The sequence below is a fragment of the Rhincodon typus genome, unplaced genomic scaffold (assembly GCF_021869965.1).
Source record: "Rhincodon typus isolate 14 unplaced genomic scaffold, sRhiTyp1.1 hic_rhity00002631, whole genome shotgun sequence".
Taxonomy (NCBI): Eukaryota; Metazoa; Chordata; class Chondrichthyes; order Orectolobiformes; family Rhincodontidae; genus Rhincodon; species Rhincodon typus.
The window spans coordinates 3,228-25,000 of NW_025968269.1; the positions used below are offsets into that span (position 1 = coordinate 3,228).

The 21,773-nt window shown below is 39.1% G+C and overlaps 1 protein-coding gene across 2 annotated transcripts; it reads right to left on the minus strand.

Moving 5' to 3' along the window:
• Window positions 1-9,352: 9,352 nt before the first annotated feature.
• Window positions 9,353-20,652, minus strand: LOC125481573 (electron transfer flavoprotein-ubiquinone oxidoreductase, mitochondrial-like). 2 transcript variants are annotated; one of them, XM_048593300.1, is made up of 6 exons: window positions 20,474-20,652; window positions 18,237-18,380; window positions 17,065-17,233; window positions 16,653-16,835; window positions 15,156-15,377; window positions 9,353-10,468 (listed from the first exon to the last, which is right to left on the minus strand). In XM_048593300.1, exons 3-6 carry the CDS (start codon window positions 17,219-17,221, stop codon window positions 10,305-10,307), a joined length of 726 nt encoding a protein of 241 aa, XP_048449257.1. In that variant the 5' UTR covers window positions 17,222-17,233; window positions 18,237-18,380; window positions 20,474-20,652; the 3' UTR covers window positions 9,353-10,304. The 2 variants fall into 2 exon arrangements, with proteins under 2 accessions (XP_048449257.1, XP_048449255.1); XM_048593298.1 differs by lacking the exon at window positions 20,474-20,652 and having other exon boundaries at window positions 18,248-18,354.
• Between the last annotated feature and the right edge of the window lie 1,121 nt (window positions 20,653-21,773).

Consider the following 21,773-nt stretch of genomic DNA (forward strand, 5'->3'; position numbering starts at 1 on the left):
TTGCATTTTGGTAAGGCAAATCAGGCCAGGGCTTATGTTAGGGTCCTGGGGATTGTTGCCCAACAAAGTTCCTTGAAACTGGAGTTGCACGTAGACAGGGTAATGAAGAAGATGTTTGGTATGTTTGCCTTTATTGATCAATGCATTGAGTAAAGGAGTTGGGAAGTCATGTTTTGGAATATTGCATTCAATTCTGGTCTCCATGCTACAGGAAATATATCGTTAAGCTTGAAAGGGTTCAGAAAAGATTTACAAGAATGTTGCTGGGGTTGGAGTGGTTGAGCTATAGGGAAAGGCTGAATAGGCAGGGACTATTTTCCCTGGAGCGTCAGTGGCTGATGGATGACCTTACAGAGGTTTATAAAATCATAAGGGGCATGGCTAGGGTGAATAACCAAGGTCTTTTCCCCAGGGTAAGGAAGTCCAAAGCTAGAAGGCCAAGGTTTAAGTTGAGAGGGGAATGATATAAAAGGGACCTAAGGGGCAACATTTTCACACCGAGGGTGGTGCGTGAATGGAACGAGCTGCCAGGAAAGTGGTGGAGGCTGGTACAATTACAATGTTTAAAAGGTATCTGGATGGGTGCATAAATAGGAAAGGTCTACAGGGATATGGGCCAAATGCTGGAAAATGGGACTAGATTAATTTAGGATATCTGGTTGGCATGGATGAGTTGAAGCGAAGGGTTTGTTTCCATGTTGTACAACTCTATGACTACGATTATGAATAAACATAAATGTAACACGATCTTGTGAAAAAAACCCTAGATTTTGAACAGGATAACCTAGAAATATAGATCGGACCAAAGAAAACATAGATCTAGGTGGAAAAACATCGGATTGGCAACAGAGCTCTTTACTAATACTAATTTCTCTTAGTTCCTCAGTTTTGTAAATCCCTTGGTTGCTTAGTATTTTCTGCATCCCACTATTACCTTGCTCTCCACTTTAAATTCCCTTATTTGCACCTATAATGGGCCAAATTTGTTCTAGATAAACTTTTCCTTTCAATGTAACTAAAGAAGCTTTTATAATCTGCCTTTATGTTCCTCACTAATTTACATTCATATTCTTTTAATCACTTTCTTGGTCCTCCCTTTCTAGGTTCTAAATTGCTCCCAATCTGCAGGCTCATCACTTTTTCTGGCATCCTTTAAAGCCAATACCTTTGATCTTCTACAATCTTTAATTGATATATATTATTCAGGCAAAAACACCATGATTTATATATATATATATATATTCTCTGTTGTAGATCATGTAGTATTTCATTAAAGGCCTTTAAATTTTTGCAATCATATTCAATGCAAAATTCTGTCATATTATAGACAGTATTTCCCAAAGATTCCTATACAGCAAGATTCTTGATTAGCCCTTTCTGTGTAAATGACAAATATGAGCCGTAAGAAATCTGATTGTATATTTTGCTTTATGTATTCATGGGACACGGACACTGCTGTCTAGCCCAGCACTCACTGCCCACCCATAATTGTCCTTGAGAAAGTGGAAGTGAACTTCCTTCTTGGACTATTACAAGTCCTTGTGCTGTAGAGACGCCCACAGTGGTTTTAGGAGTGGAGTGCCAGAATATTGCCCCAGCGGAGGTTTGTTGCAAGATAGAATGGTCTAATACTAAGAGGGGAGTTGTATGTGATGATGTTTCTATGCATTACTACTTCTGTCTTGCTAAGGACTAGAAAGCATGAGTTTGGAAGTTGTTGTCTTAGTAAGTCACTGTCGTGCATCCTGTAGATGTTACATACCACTGCCTCTGTGTATTGAAGATGAAGACTATGAATGTTTAAGGTGGTGAATGTGGTGCTAATCAACTGACTGCTTTGTCCTGGATGGTGTTAAGCTTCTTGTATATTGTTGGAGCTGCACCCATCCTGCCAAGTGGAGATAAATGCATCACAGCCCTGAATTGTGCCTTATAGACTCTTGCAAGCTTTCAGGAACTCATGCTGTTATATCCTGGGATAAGAAGATTTACATCAAACAACTGTTATTATCTTCTTTTGTGCTAGTGATTGCAATCAGTGGAGATATTTCCCTCAAGTCCCATTAACTGCATTTTTTCTAGGGGTGCCTTGATGCCTCACTTGATTAGATACTGCCTTGATGTTAAGGGCAGTCATTCTCACCCTGGAATTCAGCTGTTTTGGCCCTGTTTCAGCCAACACTGTAATGAGATCAGGAGCTCAGTGGCCCTAGCAGAACCCAAACGAACATAGTTAGTGTGTAGCAGGCATCATTATCTATTTGTTCTTTCTTACAAATATTTACTACTTTGTCCCTTTGCGTAATATTTGTTCATGCCAGGCCATTGTTCATATCGGTTGGGGGCAGTCTGTGAGAGCACAGATCATGAAGGCATTCCAAGAGAGGCAGTATGACTAGTTAGGCATGAAGAGAGCAAGGGGATTGTCCTGGACTCTCCAGGTAATAACAAGGACCGGGCAATGGAACCTTGCATGAAAAAGATTCATAAAAGTTTTTGATTTCTCACTTCTTGAATGTTTGGGTTTACTTAGTGTAATAATGGTTGCCATAACTAAAAGGTTTAGCTAAGTTGGGCAGGGGTGTGGTGAGGTTGCTGGAGCTAGCTTCTTTTGTGTGGACCCAGAGTCATTGACCTGAACTGCCTGCTAGACTGGCTACCTTGGTTTGGAGGGACGGCTGCATGCTACTATCCTTGCAACAGAGCTCCTCCTGCTTCCTTCTGAAGCCTTGTACTGGGACATCACTGACCCATGGAGCCAACAGTCTGAAACATCACTAGTACCAGTAGATTTATCTTAACAGATATGAAAAAGTTACCAAGTGTTGGGAAGGCAGTGCATTCCATACCCTAATTACTCCGTGTGAAAAGGTTGTTTCTCACATCACTTTAAACTTATTCCCTCTAGTTCTTGTTCCTGTTGTGAGGAGGAACAGCTTCTTCCTATCTGCTTTATCCAGGCTGCTCATGATTTTGAAAATTTCTATCAAATTTCCTCTCATCCATTTTCAGTTTCTTTTCCTACAGATCCACTACAAAAACAGGTGGCAGAGATGTTTTCATGTAATGCTTTATGAAGCTTTCATGTCAACTTGCTACTATTTCCCATGTTCTACAGGTATTGTGTTAAGAAGGAATGTTTGGCAAACTGGCCAAAGCTGCTGTCGTGACAGATGACAATAAAATGCATCTGCAACACGAAGTTAGCTCAGTCCTTATCCTTTTCTTTATGACCGTCATCTTCCTCTGCTACCTTTTTTGTCATGGATTTGTAGGAAAAGAACATGGGAGAGTAACACTTTGGAGGATTGAGAAGACAGAGGGGAATGAAATTTAGGCTAAATGTAATTTAGGCTTTAATATATAAAAAATGTCCCTTTTACCACGCATTTGTGCAATTTAATCTGCAAAAATAACAAAACTTGAATGAAGACTGCAGTTAGCTGTGTGGTAGAGATAAAGTAAATGATGCAGTGGTCTGAGGATAATTAATGGAGGAAAGGATTTTAGGTTGTGCATGTAAGTAACTGCCATGTAGATATTTGGGTAGTTCCAGATACTGAGATAGTTTAACAAAAGAACACTGGTGCATTAAAAGGATGAAGGGAGAAATGAAATATGAGGTTGGCAAAAAAGGAGCTATGAAGTGTTACTTTGCCTGTCCTGTTGAGAATTTGGAATTTATTTGCAGCATTGTCTGCAGTCCTGGGGATGGTGGAGTTTTCAGTGCCAGTGCCACATCCCTTTAGTTTGTTTAAACTTCTAAAAAAATTCTTTCATGGTCTGTATTATTTTCAAGGCCTGCATTTGTTACCTCTCCTAATTACCCAGGAGAGGGTGGTTGTGAACTATAGCAGTCCATTTGGTGCAGGTACACACATTGTGCTGATGGCAAAGGTGTTTTTGAACCAGTGACAGTGAAGGAACTGTGATATAGTTTCAAGTCAGGATGATATGGTGGGTACTTGCAGATGGTGGTGTTCCTATCTCCTTATAACTGGTAGAGGCTATGGGCTATCTGAGGAAGTTTGGCAAATTGCTACATTGTGTAGAGGGTACACATTGTTGCTGTTGTGCATTAGTGTTGGTAGGAGTGATGTTTATAGTGAGGTGCTTTATTCCAGATGGTGTCAAGCTTTTTGAATATTGTTGTGGAGTTACACTAACTCACCTAACTTGTATCTTGATGATAGTGGATGGACTTTAGGGAGTCAGGAGGCAAAATATTTGCTGATAATTACAAATCTCTTGAGTTGTCCTTATAACAATATATTTAAATTATAGAATCCCTACAGTGTGGAAGCAGGCCATTCAGCCCATCAAGTCTACACTGACCCTTTGAAGAACATCCCACCCAGACCCATCACCCTACCCTATCCCTGTAACCGTGCATTTCCCATAACTAATCCGCCAAGCCTGCACATCCCTGGATACTGCGCAATTTAGCATGGCCAATTCACCTAACCAGCACATCTTTAGACTACAGGAGGAAAATGGATCACCTGGAGGAAACCCAAGCAGACACAGGGACAATGTGCAAACTCCACACAGATAGCCACACAAGGGTGGAATCGAACTCGAGTCCCCGGCTCTGAGAAGCAGCACTGCTAACCACTGAACCACCACACTGCCCTAAATGGGTGGTCCACTTCAGTTTCAGGTCCAGGGCATTCTCCAGGATTTGGTGATGAGAGATTCAGTAATAGTAATGCCATTTAAATATCAAGAGGAGATGATTAGATTGAAATGGATAATAATCGACCACATTGGATTTGAACATACCTGAGGAATTTTCCACATTTCTGAGTATGCTAGCGTTGTAGCTGTACCGGAACAGCTTCGTTACGGCTGTGGCTAGTTCTGAAACACCAGTTCAGTACTATTACCTGAAAGTTGTCAGGGCTCATAGCTGTTACCAGCGCTTTCAGCTGTTTCTTGAAAGCATGTGGAGTGAATGGAATTGGCTGAATAATGGCATGTGATGTTGGGTACCTCAGGAGGAATTTGAGATAGATCATTCACTTGGTGCTTCTGGCTGAAGATGGTAATAAATGCTTCAGCATTATCTTATGCACTGATGTTTTGGTCTCCCCAGGCATTAGGGACAGGGATTTTTGTGCAGCCTTCTCCTACCGATTCCCCTTATCCTCATATGTTCCACTCCACCAGTCTCCAACTTCAATAGTCTGCCATTTATACACCTCCAGTGTGATGCCACCACCAAACACATCATTCACTCCCTTCCTTATAAAGGGAAGGGGAGAACAAACAGAAAATAAGAGACCAGTTAGCCTAAAATCAGTAGTTGAGAAAATACTGGAGTCTATTATGAAAGATATTATAACAGAATATTTGGAAAGCATCAAATGGGATTGGACAAAGCCAGCATGGCTTTGAAAGGCAAATCACGCTTTACAATGTACTTGATTGTTTTGAGGATATAACTAGTAGAATAGATAGGAGAGAATCAATGGTTGTGATTTTATTTGAATTATTGTCACATGTAGCTAGGTACAGTGAAATGTTTTGTATTGCATGCAGTACAGGCAGACTATAACATACAAAGATCATACGGTGATTGAAGAGCAAGAAATACCAAGTTATGGCTGCAAAAAAGGTGCACAAAAAGCAAGATCAACATTAGATTTGAAATTTGAGAGGTCTATTTAGAAGTCTAATAACAGCAGGCAGAAGCTGTTCTTGAACCTGACGGTACGTGTTTATGCTTTTGTATCTTGTGCCTGATGGAAGAGATTATAACCATGGCAGGAAGGGTCTTCGATTATGTTTCCCAAGGCAGCGAGAAGTGTAGATGGAGTCCATGGATGGAAGGTTGGCTTGTGTAATGTGCTGGGTTTCCTATAGTCCTGGGCAGAGCTGTGGCCGTACCAACCCGTGATGCATCAAGATAGAATGCTTTCTATGGTGCAGCTGTAAAAGTTGGTGAGAGTCCTTATGGACATGCCAAATTTCCTTAGCCTCCTGAGAATGTGGTGTATTTCGATTTTAAGAAGTCTTTTGATAAAGTCCTCCATTTGTTAGTGAAAAACTTTAAAACACACAACACAGGGACTAAGATATTAGCAGGGATTGAGAATAGACAAAGAGAAATCAGATAGCAAAAATAAATTTTGAGTGACAGGCAGTAACTTAGTGGGGTACTGCAAAGATCAGTGCTTGGGCCCCAGCTGTTTGGAACTGAAAGTTTGTGAGTAAGATAGAAGGAGGCTTCAACATGATTTGGACAAGTTTAGTGGGCAAACACATAGCAGACACAGTGCAGCATGGCTAAAGAGACCGTATGTTAAATAATACAGTTCAGTTTGAAAAACAGGAAAGCAGAGTATCATTTAAATGGTGATTGTTGAGAAGTGTAGGTATACAAAGATCTGGGTGTCCTTGAACATCAGTCAATGAAAGTCAATAGCAAGTGCAGCAAGCAATTAGAAGGCAAATGGTATTTGGCTTTCATTGCAAGAGGATTCAAGTTCAGAACTAAAGATGTCTCACTGTGGTTACACAGGGACCACACCCGGAGTTTTGGCCCCCCCTAAGAAAATACATACACTATAGAAGGAGTGCAGTATAAGTTTACTAGGCTGATACCACAGATGGCACGATTGTCCTATGAAGAGAGACTGATTGATTTGGCCTGTATACATCATAGTTCAGAGGATGGGAAGGGGATCTAGTTGAAACATAAAATCATAACACGGGAGGACAGAAAGAGAGAGAATGTTGTCTCAAGCTGGCAGTCTAGAACCAGGAGAGACAGTCTCACTGTATAGGGTAGATCAGGATTTTGGGTGAAGAATTTTTTTCCCCCTCAAAGAATAGTGAACTGTGGAATTCTCTTCCACAGAAAGCCATGGGGGCCTAGTCATATTGGGGTCTGCAGACAATGACAATATTTAAATTGAAAAAATTCTGTTCACTGCTTATTCAACATTCATACAGGAGTTGTCTTGAGAAGCGGTAGTGAAGTAGAGCATGGAGTGTCGTTTCTATACACGTGAATATTAATGCCATATTTTTGGATATTGTCATCAAGAGGCAGCATGTAGATGAGAAATAGAAAGGGGCCAAGGATAAATCCCTGGTGTTGGAGGTAATAGTTGAGAGTAGAATAATAACTATCGCAAGTCAAACTCTGACTATGATCAAATACGTAGGAGTGGGATCAAGTGAGTATCATCTCCCCAGCTGGACAACAGTAGAGCAAAAGGATGTGATGAACTGTGTCAATGCAGGAGGCACATTGAAGGGTACAAGAAGGATTGTTGCCCTTGTCAAAGTCATGTAAGATGCCGTTTGTGACTGATAAGATTGGTGTTATTACTGTTTTAGGAATCTTGGAGAAATTTAAAAATAGAATTCCAAGAAAGATGGGCACAGATGAGACACACAAAACATTCAAGGAAATGGTGAGGAAAGGAATTTGGGTGATGGCGCAGTAATTTGCAAGGATAGTACTTGAAGAGGGAGAATTATTCACAATGTTAAGTAAAACAGAGACTAGAAGTGGATGGATGGCAGTTTAGCAGGAATAACATTGAGGGAGCATAAGGTAGGTCTCATGGACAAGATGCGCTCAGAGACAGTATGAGGAGAGATGGGAGTTAATTATCAGAATGGCAGATCAGGGCTAAGAAAGGGAAATCTTTGGTTGAGTGGAATCAGGTATGGAAGAAACTGTTTGGAATGCATATATCTTACTGCCAAAGAATTGAGGAAACAGACTCTTACTGATCCTGGCTGTTCCAATGTAAGTGGCTTTTTGATGCAGGGCACAAGGCAACAAGACTTGCCTTAATTCTCCTCCTTCCCCACCACCAGTGGATGCCAAACAGCTACTGTCACATACCAGTGTTTTAACAATTTTTTTCATGAGATGTCAGCCTTTCTCAGGAGGTCAGCATTTGCTTCCCATCCATAATTCCCACTTAAAAAGGGTTCTCCCTTTGTTCAGGTGGTCTGTCACTATGTCAGTACCATCTGGGGTTGGGACATGGAAATGGTTCCAACTCCTCAAAATATTTATTCTCAACCAAACGGAACAGATATTCTGTATTCATCCTGTCCATTCCCCTTATAATCTTATACACCTCAATCATGTCCCCACTCAGTCTTCTCTGCTCTAAAGAAAACAATCCAAGCCTAGTCTTTCCTTATAACTCAATTTCTTCATCCTAGGCAACATCCTGGTGAACCTCCTCTGCAGCTCTCTCTAATGTTATCACTTCCTTCCTGTAGTGAGGTGACCAAAACTGCATACAGTACTCTAGCTGTGACCTAACCAATGCTCTGCACAACTCCAACATTATCTTCTTGCTCTTATACTTTGTGCCATGACTGATGAAAGCAGGTGCCCCATATGCCTTCTTAACTAACCTACTCACAAGCTCTTCCAACTTCTGGGATCTGTGAATAATTTCCCACGATCCCTCTGTTCCTCTAAGCTACCCAATGTCCTGCCATTCATTAAATATTCACTCATTTTATTTCTTCTTCCAAAGTGCATCACCTCAAACTAATAGATTAAATATCATCCGCCACTGGTCTGCCCATTTGATCAACCCATTTACACCTTCCCATAACCTACAACCATCTTCTTTGCTCTTAAATACTCTACCAGTCTGCAAATTTGCTTAACATTCCCCCCAACATTTTCATCTGTATCATTTATGAATACAACAAACAATAACGGTCCCAGTACTAATCCTTGTGGTACACCGCTGAACACCAATGATCACCAGCCTCAAGTCCGTTGAACAGCCTTCTACCACTACACTTGGTGTCCTATTACTTAGCCAGTTTCTGGTCCATCTTACCAACTTTCCCTCAATTCCATGCGCTTTAACCTTCTCAGTCTCCCATGTGGGACCTTGTCAAAAGCTTTGCTAAATTCCACATAAACTACATCAACTGAACTTCTCTCACCCTACACTTGATCACATTTTCAAAAAACTGAACAAATTTGTTAGGCATGACCTCCCTCTGACAAAGCCATGCTGACTATCCCTAATTAACCCAAGACTTTCCAAATGGGTATTAAATTCACTCCTTCAGAATTTTCTCCAATAGTTTCCCTACCACTGATGTGAGACTCACCGGTCTGTAATTTCCTGGCTCATCTCTACCACATTTCTTGAAAAGGTAGAACCACAATAGCCATCCTCCATGGCCAGTGAGGAATTAAAAATGTGTGTCAGAGCACCTGCACTTTCCTGCCTCATCTCCCAGAGAAGCCTGGGATGCAATTCATCCAGGCCAGGGAATTTGTTTTTAAGCCTGACAGAGCCTCCAATACTCCCCATTTCCTATGGGAATAATATTAATACAAAAAATATTGTACAAATTATGTTAATTTTTATTACAGAAATTGAACATTTACAAGTTTTTATTTACAAACCAATAATATATCATATTACATCATAAATAGTTGTTTTAATGATGAGTAGTAGGTGCAAGGCACCATGATTTATTACTGTTTTCCTATCACTAAAGCAATAACCACCAATTTTGGTGATTAAAAGATGTCCATCTATCCTCTTCTCACAAAGACTTTGCATTGTTTACAATTCATTTTTTAACTTTATATTTCAAAATTGGTTCCAATAAGGTATTAGCTTAAAAATCAGCACATCAAAAACATACATGAAAGTTTCACTTCATCTGGTATACACTATGGATAAATGCAAAAAAGGGACTACAATTCAAAAAAGAGATTATGTTAGACTTTTTTTCAGTTGATCAGTAGTTAATGTTAATGTGTTTCTGCATTTATTTTCAGTGGTACTCAGCAAACCAATTAAGGTAAATTTTCAACAAAACGTATCAAAGAATTCATATTCCATATGGTAAATTACTGATCAATTTTGAAAGAACTTGAATTTGCAGTAGTTTACCAAAAATAATTACATTTGCATTCTCAATGTGCACATTATTTAAATAGTTTTACATTGAAAACTGAACAGACTAAATTAAAGGCCTCAATATATGAAGATGCTGATTAATTGTTACCAGATGTCTTTCATTAAACACAAACCTGAGTCAGGTACATCATTTAAGGGCAAATTTTAGACTGTTTTGTTTTGATTTATTTGATTGACAGTTCCTCTGAACAACTGAACCCAATTTATATAGTGCTACTGAAATCAGAATGAAATATCAAGTTAATTGTAAAAATGTAATCCTTCACTTTTAGCTTTACAGTTGAAAGCTTGATTTAAAAAGCACCCCGGTACAATAATACAATATGCAAGTACATAATTCTGTAACTCCAGTTTGTGATTGTAAATTGATTACATTCCATTATAAGCAGGGCCACCACCTCCTTCAGGAACCACCCAGTTGATATTCTGGCTGGGATCTTTAATATCACACGTCTTGCAGTGAACACAGTTCTGGGCATTAATCTGCAATCTCATCCCATTACCACTTTCCAAAGGAACATACTCATAAACACCTAAGAGGAGTGGAAAGAAATGATTCATATGACAAATATTCAGAAGGATGGTGCTATTGGAAGTTATAGCAGCAACATTTGTAGGAACTACAACGCAAGGAAATCTGACTGGATAACAGTGGAAACATTTCTTGCATTTATCTCTTGCTTTGCATGACCCCAAGATGTGAAGCACTTTACAATGAAGCAATTATGAAGTGTTTTTACTGGTATAGTGTAGGAAATGCAGTAACTTACACGTAACAAGTCACACAAACGTAATATGATCCTGACAACAATCTTATTTTCTGATATGTAAGGGATAAATATTAGTTACGACAAGAGAGGGAATGCTATTGCTCTTCTTTGAAATAATGCCTTGGTATCTTTTAAGTACATCTGATAGGACAGATGGTTTAAAGTTGCATTTAAAATATAGCAATTTTTACTGTGCAAAACTCAGCATTGTCAGTCTAAATCATACGCTCACGGCTCTCCAGTAATCCCAAAAACCTTCTAACTCAGAGAGCAGATTTAATAGCTGGGTGACAGAATCTCACTGCCAAATTATCCTAGCAAAGTCTGTTTACTATTAGTAGGCTACATCAAGTACCAGCAGAAAAGACAAAATACAATCACTGAACCTTCCTTCAATTTATAAATCTATCCAAAACAGCAGAATTTCACGGTTTTTACATATTGCTTATCACAAACTCAAACACAACTATACCCCTTTAGTTTTTCACTTTTAAAAAGCTACTTCAACATTAGTTTTTAATTATATCACTTGTTTTAACAAGCAAATACAAAATCAAAAATCACCTGAGAGTGTGGGTTTTGATAGTTGTAACATATAGAGCCAAGAGACTCTTTACAGTACTCTTATTTGAGTAGATAATCTTGTTATGCATAGTATACTTGGAGAGTATCATAACCCCTACATATATATATTTTTAAATCAGGTCTTCAAATGTCAATTGGTGGAATGGTTGATGGTTCAACTAGCCTCAACAGCTCTCAGATTACAGCAAAGGAAAACGAAGTACCAATATGTGCTCACACATTCAGTGCCCCTAATGAATGTGTGCATTTGTGGCAAAAGCAAGATTGAAATTGGTCACAGTACCTTCATGGGTTTATAGTTAATATTCAGACTTTATACTGCAGGATTTTTCCCTCCCTGGTGGGGCAAGTTATGGCACAAAGTGGGAAAAGATAGTGAGAATAAAAAGTGAGGTTCTTGATGTCAAGAAGACATCTCCTTTCAAGCCTTAAATGGCGACTTGAGAACTTCACCATTGAGCGGCAACTATCTTATTTCCATGTATCTGCATCTCATTAAAACCTCAACTTGTCTTATTTCTATGCTACTCCAATTGTCCTCTTTTCCAGCAAAAAACTGCAGGGTACAAATTCATGACATGCAAGTCAGAGAGGGTACCTGGCGGCTGCAGCCTGCTAAAATCTAGTCTTGGCCATCATGCAACTGCCTCTTTTGAATGATGTCCCTGCATGTTCCATGGCCACCATCTTTGATAACCCTTCAACCATGTGAGTTGGCTTCGGCAACCACCAGTCTCATCATTATGCTTGCTCTCAGACCACTTCAGCCCTTCCACAGTTCACTTTGGAGATCAGGGATACATGTGACTAATGTGCTTCTGCCAGGTTGCTTTGCGCTCATGGACAGACACATATCACATGCAACCATACAGGATGCATTTGTACCTGCATGAAGAGATACATCCTTGATTCTTAGTTTGCTTTGTTAATGAGTACTCACTTTAATGTTCTAGTGCTCATTAACAGGCTGCAGACTTCCCTGATTTGCATCGCTTTTTAATGCAGGGGGAGAGACAGGCAGCTTGTCAGTGTTGAGCACTGAACTGCCAGTCTATCGGTCAAACAGGAGCTGGACATGTCGCTGTTCAACACAGTGAGATGTCAGTGGCAGGGGTGCAGCTTTCGCTAGCAGTTTATGTGGCAAACAGACTGAATGTGCTTGAAACAAAAGACGATGTATGAAATTCAAAGGGGTCCAATCTTTAGTGGAACGAAGGGGCACCACCATCAGTCCTTACCATACTTGGTCAAGAGTCTTATTTTGTTCTAGTCTGGTGGTTCATGGCCACCTCTGCAAAGAACAGGGCCCTAAATATCATTATACGTGGCTTTAAGTACACACAAGTGTGCCACACTAAGCATCACCGACAATCCTAAACCAGTTGTCAGTGTAATCCCTTTCACATTCAGGATTAACCAACAAATGTCAAAGTGTAGATATGTCTAATGTCAGACACCGTGCTGAGAGTTTTGCAAGCGTGGGCTGGTTCAGTAGTCAGTTCTTTACTTGTTGTGAACGGCAAAGGGATATGCTGTTTGATACAAGCCATCAGTCTTTGGAGCGTATGACCTAAATACCTGGCTTCACACCAACACCAAAAACTCTTATTACATTACTCATTTGGCATAGCAAACGTACAGCATTACTGATAGGTATGAAGTCTTTTTGACTTGATGTCTGCACTCAATTAAAAGACTCATGGGAGGAGGTGGCTCCACAAATATCCCCATCCTCATGATGGAAGAACCCAACACAACAGTGCAAAACATAAGGCTGAAGCATTCGCAGCAATCTTCAGCCAGTGAAAGGTCCATCACAACCTCTTCTAGTGGTCCCCTGCATCGCAGCTGCCAGTCTTCAGCCGATTCAATTCACTCTTCATAATATCAAGAAATGATAGGAGGCACTGGACACTGCAAAGGCTATGGGACCTGACAGCATTCCGGCTATAGGACTGAAGACTTGTGCTCCAGAACTTGACGCTCCCTTAACTGAGATGCTCCAGTAAAGTTACAACACTGGCATCCACCCAACAATATGGAAAATTGCCCAGGTATGTGCTATTCACAAAAGCAGCACGAATCCAAACTGGCCAATTACCATGTCATTAGTTGTGATCATTAGTAGAGTGATGGATAGTGTCATCAATAGCACTATCAAGCAGCACCTGCTCACTAACACCCAGTTTGGGGTCCGCCAGAGCCACTCATCTCTTGACCTCATTGCAGCCTTGGTTCAAACATGGACAAAAAGAGCTGAGAACGACAGCCTTTGACATGAAGGAGCCAAAGCAAAACTGGAATCAATGGAAATCAGGGGCAAACTCATTGCAGGTTGGAGTCACACCTGGCACATAGGTAGGTGATTGTGTTGTTGGAGGTCAGTCATTTCAGTTGCAGGACATCTCTGCAGGATTTCCTCGAGGTAGTGTCCTAGGCCTAACCATCTCCAGCTGCTTCATCAATAACCTTATGATGGAGGGCAGGCCAAGAAGTGGGGATTTTCACTCATGATTGCACCATGTTCATCATTCGTGACTCCTCAGATAATAATGTTTAAATACAAACAAGGCCTGGACAATATTCGAGGTCAGGCTGACAAGTGGTAAGTAACATACGCACCATGCAAATGCCAGGCAATGACCATCACCAATAAGAGACAATCTAACCACCATCCCTTGACATTCAATGGTATTGCCATCATTGAATTCCCTCACTATCAATGTTGAGGATTACCATTGAACAGAAAGCCAAATGGACCCAAGCATATAAATACAGTGGCTATAACAGCAGACCAGAGGCTAGGAATAGCATGGTGGCTAACTCACCTCCTGACTCCCCAAAGCAGGTCAATGATCTACAAGGCACAAATCAGGAGTGTGATGGAATATTCCCAGTTCACTGGATTACTGCAGCTCAACAACACAAAAAAAACTTGACATTATCCAGGACAAAATCAGCCCACTTGATTGGCACCACATCCACAAGCATCTGCTCCCTCCACCACTGACGCACTGTAGTGGCAGTGTGTACCATCTACAAGATGCACTGTAGAAAATCACCAAAGATCCTTAGACAGCATCTTCCATACTCATGGCCACGTCCATCTGGAAGAACAAGGGCAGCAAATACATGGGAAAACCACTACTTGCACGTTTCCATCCACGCCACTCACCATCCTGAGTTATAAATATATTGCAATTCCTGTCGCTGGGTTAAAATCCTGGAATTCCCTCCCTAAAGGCATTGTGGATCTACCTAGAGTGTATGGACTGCAGCAGTTCAAGAATGCAGCTCACTACCACCAACTCAAGAGCAATTAGGGACGGGCAACAAACACTGGCTGTCCGGAGATGCCCAAGTCCCATGGACAAATTTTTAAAAGGTATGTTTGTAGAATTAATTCAATAAATCATGGCACATTAATTTAAAATGAGCTATAGATGTTATGGTTATGGTTGGCAAAGACTGATTAGTCTGGAACGTCTGTTTCTGTGCTGTATGACAATGTAATTTTCTTTCCACATTTCAAAATGGTGACTACCCATATTGCTGGTTCATATCTTACACTTGCTGTATAAGCTGAACCACAATTTCGGGAGGATTTTTGCATGCTTCAAAAGTCAATACAATCACAGATCTACAGTACTTATAAGTACTTCATGTCAAAAAAATAAAAACCCAAAATAGAAAGAAATACTGGTGTTAATTACAAGAGTCTGATTTTCAAACAGTTTCAGCTGTAAAAATAATTGATTTAACAACTAGAAATCATTCAGATTATGAAGTAAGGCTTTGCGAGATTTTGATATCTGAAAAAATACTGAAAAAAACTACCTGAACTAAAACAAGTTACTAAAAATACCTGCAGGACAGAATCTTTGCTCTGGTCCATCAAACTGAGCCAAATTCCTCTTCACTGGTATACTATCATCAAGTAGTGTCAAGTGTGGTGGCTGATCATCTGCGTGATTAGTTCCACTAAGGGCCACAGAGGATAGAAGATCAAAGCTGATTTTTCCATCTGGCTTAGGGTATTCAATGGGTGTGCAATCTTTGGCTGGTTTTAACTGAGAATAATCTGCACCTGAAATTTGATAGAAATATTTTATAGACAAGCATTACCTAATTCAAGGTTATACATTGCATACAAGAGAAAGGAGCCTGGCTCAATCCAAGTTGAAACTTTTATTTCAGTAAGACCAGATCAGCTAATATCATTGAACTTCTGCCTAAAAGTCAGGTTCTAGTTCAGAGTAGAATCAAGTACAAATCAAATTCAAGAGTAGAATCAATCATTTTTCAGCACAATGGTAGATCTGACGTGAGACTGGGAGATGATTATATTGTAGATCAGGATGGGCCAGATGTTGGAGGGAGGAGTTCAGTGTAAGTTGATGACTATAGTGTGTGAATATCGAGTCTGGAGAGACAAACAGAAACTTATCACATGAAATTTAGCACTGGAAGAGAAAAAAAAGTTAGGACCTCCTTTTAGGTAGGCCAGAAACTCCTTAAAATCAAATCCAAACCTGAATTACTCAAGTTATGGCTATAGTAATGTGCTATAATTGGAGTTTTATCATTTTGCATTTCACACTGATTTTCTTACAGTACACTATAATCCATTCATTTCACAGTTAAAGGAAATGAAGAACATTTTTATTATTTTGTTATCATGGCCACTTTATTTGATTTTGTCAGGGACTACTTTTTGGTTTTCAAAGCTTTCTTAGATTGGAAAATTTAAGAACCGAATTGTTCTGTACGGAAGCATTTGAAAACTCACTCTATGCATGCATTAGAGAATATTAAAGAAATAAGAAACCGTGTTGGGCTCGCGACCACAAGTTCAACAATTAAACAGTTCCGGGTGTGGGGTTTCAATGCAGGCTGCCATTCAAATCTCAGGAGTGTGCGTGCAAACAATCATAGTGACAAGTCAACAGATTTAATTCATTTCCACAGATGCCAAAAACACAACCACACAATATACAAATAATCGACTCCAGATAGTGGCTTTATTTTCCTACATATTCCTGTAGTTTTATGATTTATTGGGATTGCAATGAACAGAACGCAAAGAGCAACATTTAGAGAGGGTTGCAGTCACATGGCAAGGTCTGATGTTTATGATGTAGTTATTATTCAATTATGCAACTGACAAGCAACCACCAAAAGGTGCATCTTAAAGATAAAGGATTTTAAAAAAAGCAAGCATAAGCTTCCTCAATGCTCTGCGATAGTTCACCACTACCTGAATACAAGTTTGCAGATTGTTTCAGGATTAGTGAACCTGAAGTAAAAGTATGGGCTACAACGTAATCTGTGTCTTTAGCAAGACTGAGCAAAACTAAATCACCTTTGTGTTTCAGTGTCCAGGGCTCCAATCCTCGAAATATCCAGTAAAATATTCCAGTGTAAATCATTCCACCGTAAACACCCAATGGTCCATGGCAGGAGGGTCGGATATTCCTCACAGAATAAAGTTCCTTCCAAATCCAAGAGTTTCTAATGTCCGTGTCATACTCTGGTATATGTAGGCCTGAGTTCAGCAAAAATTTTACTTCAATTTCAGAAAATAATTTTAATAATTTTTTTAATTAAGCAAAAATAAGTTGACGATTTGAAGTGTTTTCAACAATGCATTCTATTAATCCCTTTAAAATAGACAGAAATGTCTAAAATCTAATTTTATGTGTTTCTTCTCTGTTACACAAACTGCAAAAAAGTTTTGTAAAAAAGATTTCAATCAAAACCTATCAGATCCATACCCTGAGTCACAGGCTGGTGATTATCTTCAATTAGTTTATTAAAGATGGTATCTGCAGCAATCATTCCGCTCTTCATAGCAGTGTGTGTGCCTTTAATTTTAGGGACGTTCAACAATCCTGGACTGCAGCCAACCAATAGACCACCAGGGAAAGACATCCTGGGTACAGACTGTGTAATAATGTTGCTTTAGTCATAAATTTCTTAAATACTACATTAATAGTAACATAGAAATATGTCTTATATAATCTGGCAATATTAATAACAATATATCAACATTATAAAAGTGGTTTGGTTTTTGTGGGTCGACAACAACTGACCTCATTACAGTTGAGGTCCAACCTCAGAAACATGAACAAAAGAGCTGAACCCAAGGGTTGAGGTGGCTGACTGTTCTGTATATCAAGGCAATACTTGGAGGATAGCATCAAGGAATCATAGCAAAACTGAAGTTAGTGAGAATCGGGACAAAAACTCTTCACTGGTTGGATTCATACCTAGCGCAACCTTTCACTTTGCTTTGGATTCCATGGGCTTTTACACTCCTGATCAGTCTGCCATGAGGAACTTTATCAAAAGCCTTGCTAAATCCCATTTAGATCATATCAAATGCATTACCCACATCAAACACTTGTGGTTACTTCCTCAAAAAATTCAAACAAATTTATCAAACATGGTCTCTTAACAAATCCTTGCTGACCATCCCTGATTAATCAGTGTCTCTCCAAGTGCATATTATATTCTGTTTTGTCAGAATGTTTTCTAATAATTTCCTGACCAACAAGGTTAGACTGACCTGCTAGTAATTTTCCTTGTCCATCCCCAAATTATTTATCATTATATCAACTACTTATGTATGGAGATAGTAGGAACTGCAGATGCTGGAGAAACTGAGATAACAAGGTTTAGAGCTGGATGAACACAGCATGGCCAAGCAGCATCAGAGGAGCAGGAAAGCGGATGTTTCGGGTCTGGACCCTTCTTCAGAAAAAAATTTTTTTTCTCTAATGCTGCTTGGCCTGCTGTGTTCATCCAGCTCTACATCTTGTTATCACTCTACTTATCTATGGCAACTGTCCTATTGAGAACTGCCATCTGTTAGCAATAAAAGGTCAATCCCTCTACAAAATTGTTTAATGTTACATATAATACAGATATTGGATTGTCAGAATACCTGTACACCACCTTCATTTAAGGCACGGGCTCCATAAGCAATCCTTTTTCCACCTTCTATGGTTGGTGCTATTGAAGGATGGTGTTTCCATCTCTGGAATTCTTTAAATGGATTCAGGTATGGATTTTGATAATCCAGACCCACCTACAGAACAAACCAAAACAATCACCAAATGCAAAAATCTATACCTTAACAAGTTTAGGTGCAGACAGACACCAAAAACAAAAATTAACATTGGAATTTATTGGCAGTGATACATATGACAGAGAAATAAACTTAATTGAGGAAATCTACCTACTTAGCTTGCACTTCAGAATACACATTGGGCATTTGCTACAAATAAGTACTGCAGGAGTAATCACACAATGATCATTTTGATACTTAAATGACTAATTCAGTTCTTCATTGTGTGAAATTTTGCTTTTCTGAGCTATTAGTATGACATTTACACCCATGGTATAAATAAATACATTATCACATTTCCATTTGAAGAGGGCCAATCAAAGGTACCTGATCACTGATACCTCAGGATTGCCTGAGGTAATGAGTATATGGGTGAGGTAATTTATATGAAGGGAAAAGTTTCAGGAGGATTCAAAAATTAATAAATTTAGAGAGGGGGCAAGTGAGAAATTGGTCAGGGATAGATATCTCGGTGATGAGGCCATGAGAGGGGTGCGGAAATGGTTATGACGACAAGGGCATTGTTTGCAAATGATAATTCTTTCATTATTTCTGCAGGGAAATGTGACTTTCTGTTGGTCTGTTTGCCAAGTCTGAGGCACTGTGGTGGATAAGATAGGATTTGTAAGAAAAGGACATGATTAACTCCCAATGAGCACAAAGGATGACAGGAGGAGGATAAACAGTGGGGATTGCTGCTCTTACAACAGCAGTGTATACAGAGAAATATAAATATACATTTAAGAATGTTTAAAAGCTCAGAAAGTTCCTGTGGTTTACAAAAGGTTTACAGCAGAAGAACAGGAAGGTTGAAAGTTGATAGAATTGGGCGGAATATCAAGTAATGGTAGTCAAGAGGAGGAAAGATTGAATTTAATATGACTTGCAAAAGGAAGGAGAAGCTGAAGTAGAATTGGGTTGGTTTCAGAGTCCAAATAGATAGGCAAATTACCAAAAAGATTTTGAGTTACTTAGCCTTGGCAGAGAATGGAAATGACATATAATCAAATGCATTTTCCCTAATCCAGGCACACCACAGAGAAGGTTAATGAAATTTTAGCTATCTATAGACTGATGAAGGAAACCAGTGCTCTTGGTGCAGGAAGAATGCTGAATAGAAATTGCTAGCAAAATCAATGATGTCCAATTAACTATCTTAAACTGAGAATTGAAGGTGCAGAATGATTACCAACAGTTGCTAGCCAAAAACATGAAATATTGGTTAAAGATCTGAAATCGTTGAACTCAATAGTGATTCTGGATCAACACAAAATGTCCAACTGAACAATGAAGTACTGTTTCTCAAATTCACATTCAGTTTCATTAGAACAATGAAGGCGGTGGACAGAGAAGTCAGAATGGGCAGGGAATTAAAAAAACAAGCAGTTTCAAGTTCAAAGTGTGACAACACACTGCAAGAACTGAAAAGAAGTTAACATAACAATTTTAAGAAGTTGTTCTAATGGTCAATATAAAATAAAGAACAAACATTTCTGCAAGTGCTCATGTCAGTAATTATCTGTAGAGAGAGAAACAACGATCGTTTTAGGTTGATCACATTTTTGTGAAACTGGAGGCAAAGAAGGTGCAGGTTGGATGAGGGAGCACAGGATGGAAAGCAGGAGAGATTAACTGACAAAAGGGATGACATGATGACACACAGCTAAAGGTGATGATAATAGGACAAATAAAGAAACAAAATATGGATCTACAGGTAGTGTAAATGAGAGGAGCACAAGGATCTAAAGTGAAAGTGGAAACTGGTAATGTTAGGAGGTAGAAGTAGGCAGTCTTAATGGTCAACAATTATGCTGATGGAAGCACAGAGCCAAATAGGATGGCAAGCTTAAAAGCAAATACTTTATAAAATTGAACCCCATTATAGCACACTTACATTTAAAGATCTATCCCAAAATTAACCAATTTTGTCAAGAAGGGGCAACCATAATTAGAAATTAAAACTAGTTCAATTTTATCTTTCCTTTAGCTCATCTAGTAATAAACTAGCACACAACTACAATGATTAGAAATACAATAATAATTAACATACTTACCACAAAGCCCAAAGCCACCAAAGGTTCTCCCTCATTCAAATGATAAAGGAATGATCCACCATATGTATGCCTATCTAGAGGCCATCCCACACTGTGTTCCACTCTCCCAGGTTTCCACTTGCTTTCGTCAATAACCCAAATCTGTCAATAAAATGGAAGTCAGAAATACATGTTACCATGATAAACACTTCTGCTGGACGTGAAGATTTGAAGCGTCAAATCTGTGAAAATAGAAGAAGGAGAAATGAATATACATACAGCAACTTCATTACAATTACCCTCAAACTGAACACATTACATCTTAAAATCATTCCTCGAAGTACTGAACCTTATGTGCTAATAGAAAAACCTAAGTTCAAGTGTCACTAATACTTTTTGCGATCAAAAGAGAACAACCCAAAATCCATAGGGTACATCAATGGTAGTGTGTTTATGCTACTGGACTAGTGCTCTACAGCTCTGAAGACATGAATTCAAATCTCACCACAGCAGCATTTCAGATCAAAACAACATACTGTTTTGAAAACGGTTTTCCCATATTGCCTCTAATATGGACTTAGAATTGCTACTCTAAGCCACGTAGATTCTTCGTTTCCATGTAAAATGTCACTTAGCAATTAAATGCCCATTCTACAAATTTATCAACTTCATCTCTTGTAACTCCCAACTCAACTTTCCTTTTCTTAATATATGTGCTTGTAGAATATTTTATTATTTCTGTTATTTTATAATTTGATTTCATAGCTCCTTTTTTCCTTCCTAACTCTCCTAGACTTGTTTCCTATTCTCTATGGTTGCTGTCTTTCCTCCTCCCTACGTACTGAGTATATGCTTCTTACATCCAATCTTTCCTCACATCTTTAGATATGCATAGCACCTCAATAGTGTTTGGTTTGTTCTTACTTTTAAGCAAATTACAGTTTTCTTGGACTGAACTTTTTTTTATACATGTTTCCCATCGCAGTTCCACATTATTATCTATCATTGGATTTTCTCAAGTTCTATTCTCAGCCCCTCAAAAAGTAAGTTTATCACAGTCATAAAAGACTTAATATTGTAGGCAGTCTAGATGAATATAGAAAGTGCTAGGATGAAGTTAAAAAGGAAATTTGAAAACCAAAGAGGGGAAATGGTAATTTATTGGTAGATAAAATAAAGGAAGCTGAAAGATATTTGATCAGTATACCAAGAGCAGGAGAATGATGGAAAGGGTGGGGCCCTCCACTCCATTCTAGTGGACTGTGAAATATCAGGTATAGTAAGCTTAATGCAAGAGGAAGCACAGGAGGGATTGACATCT

What these genes read in the sequence shown, in the direction of transcription:
- LOC125481573 (XM_048593298.1), bottom strand. An exon ending in TCACCAGCCTGTGACTCAGG is followed by an intron (nt 16,836 to 17,064) that starts GTATGGATCTGA and finishes TGCTGAACTCAG; the next exon opens with GCCTACATATACCAGAGTAT. An exon ending in GCAAAGATTCTGTCCTGCAG is followed by an intron (nt 10,469 to 15,155) that starts GTATTTTTAGTA and finishes CACTCCTCTTAG; the next exon opens with GTGTTTATGAGTATGTTCCT.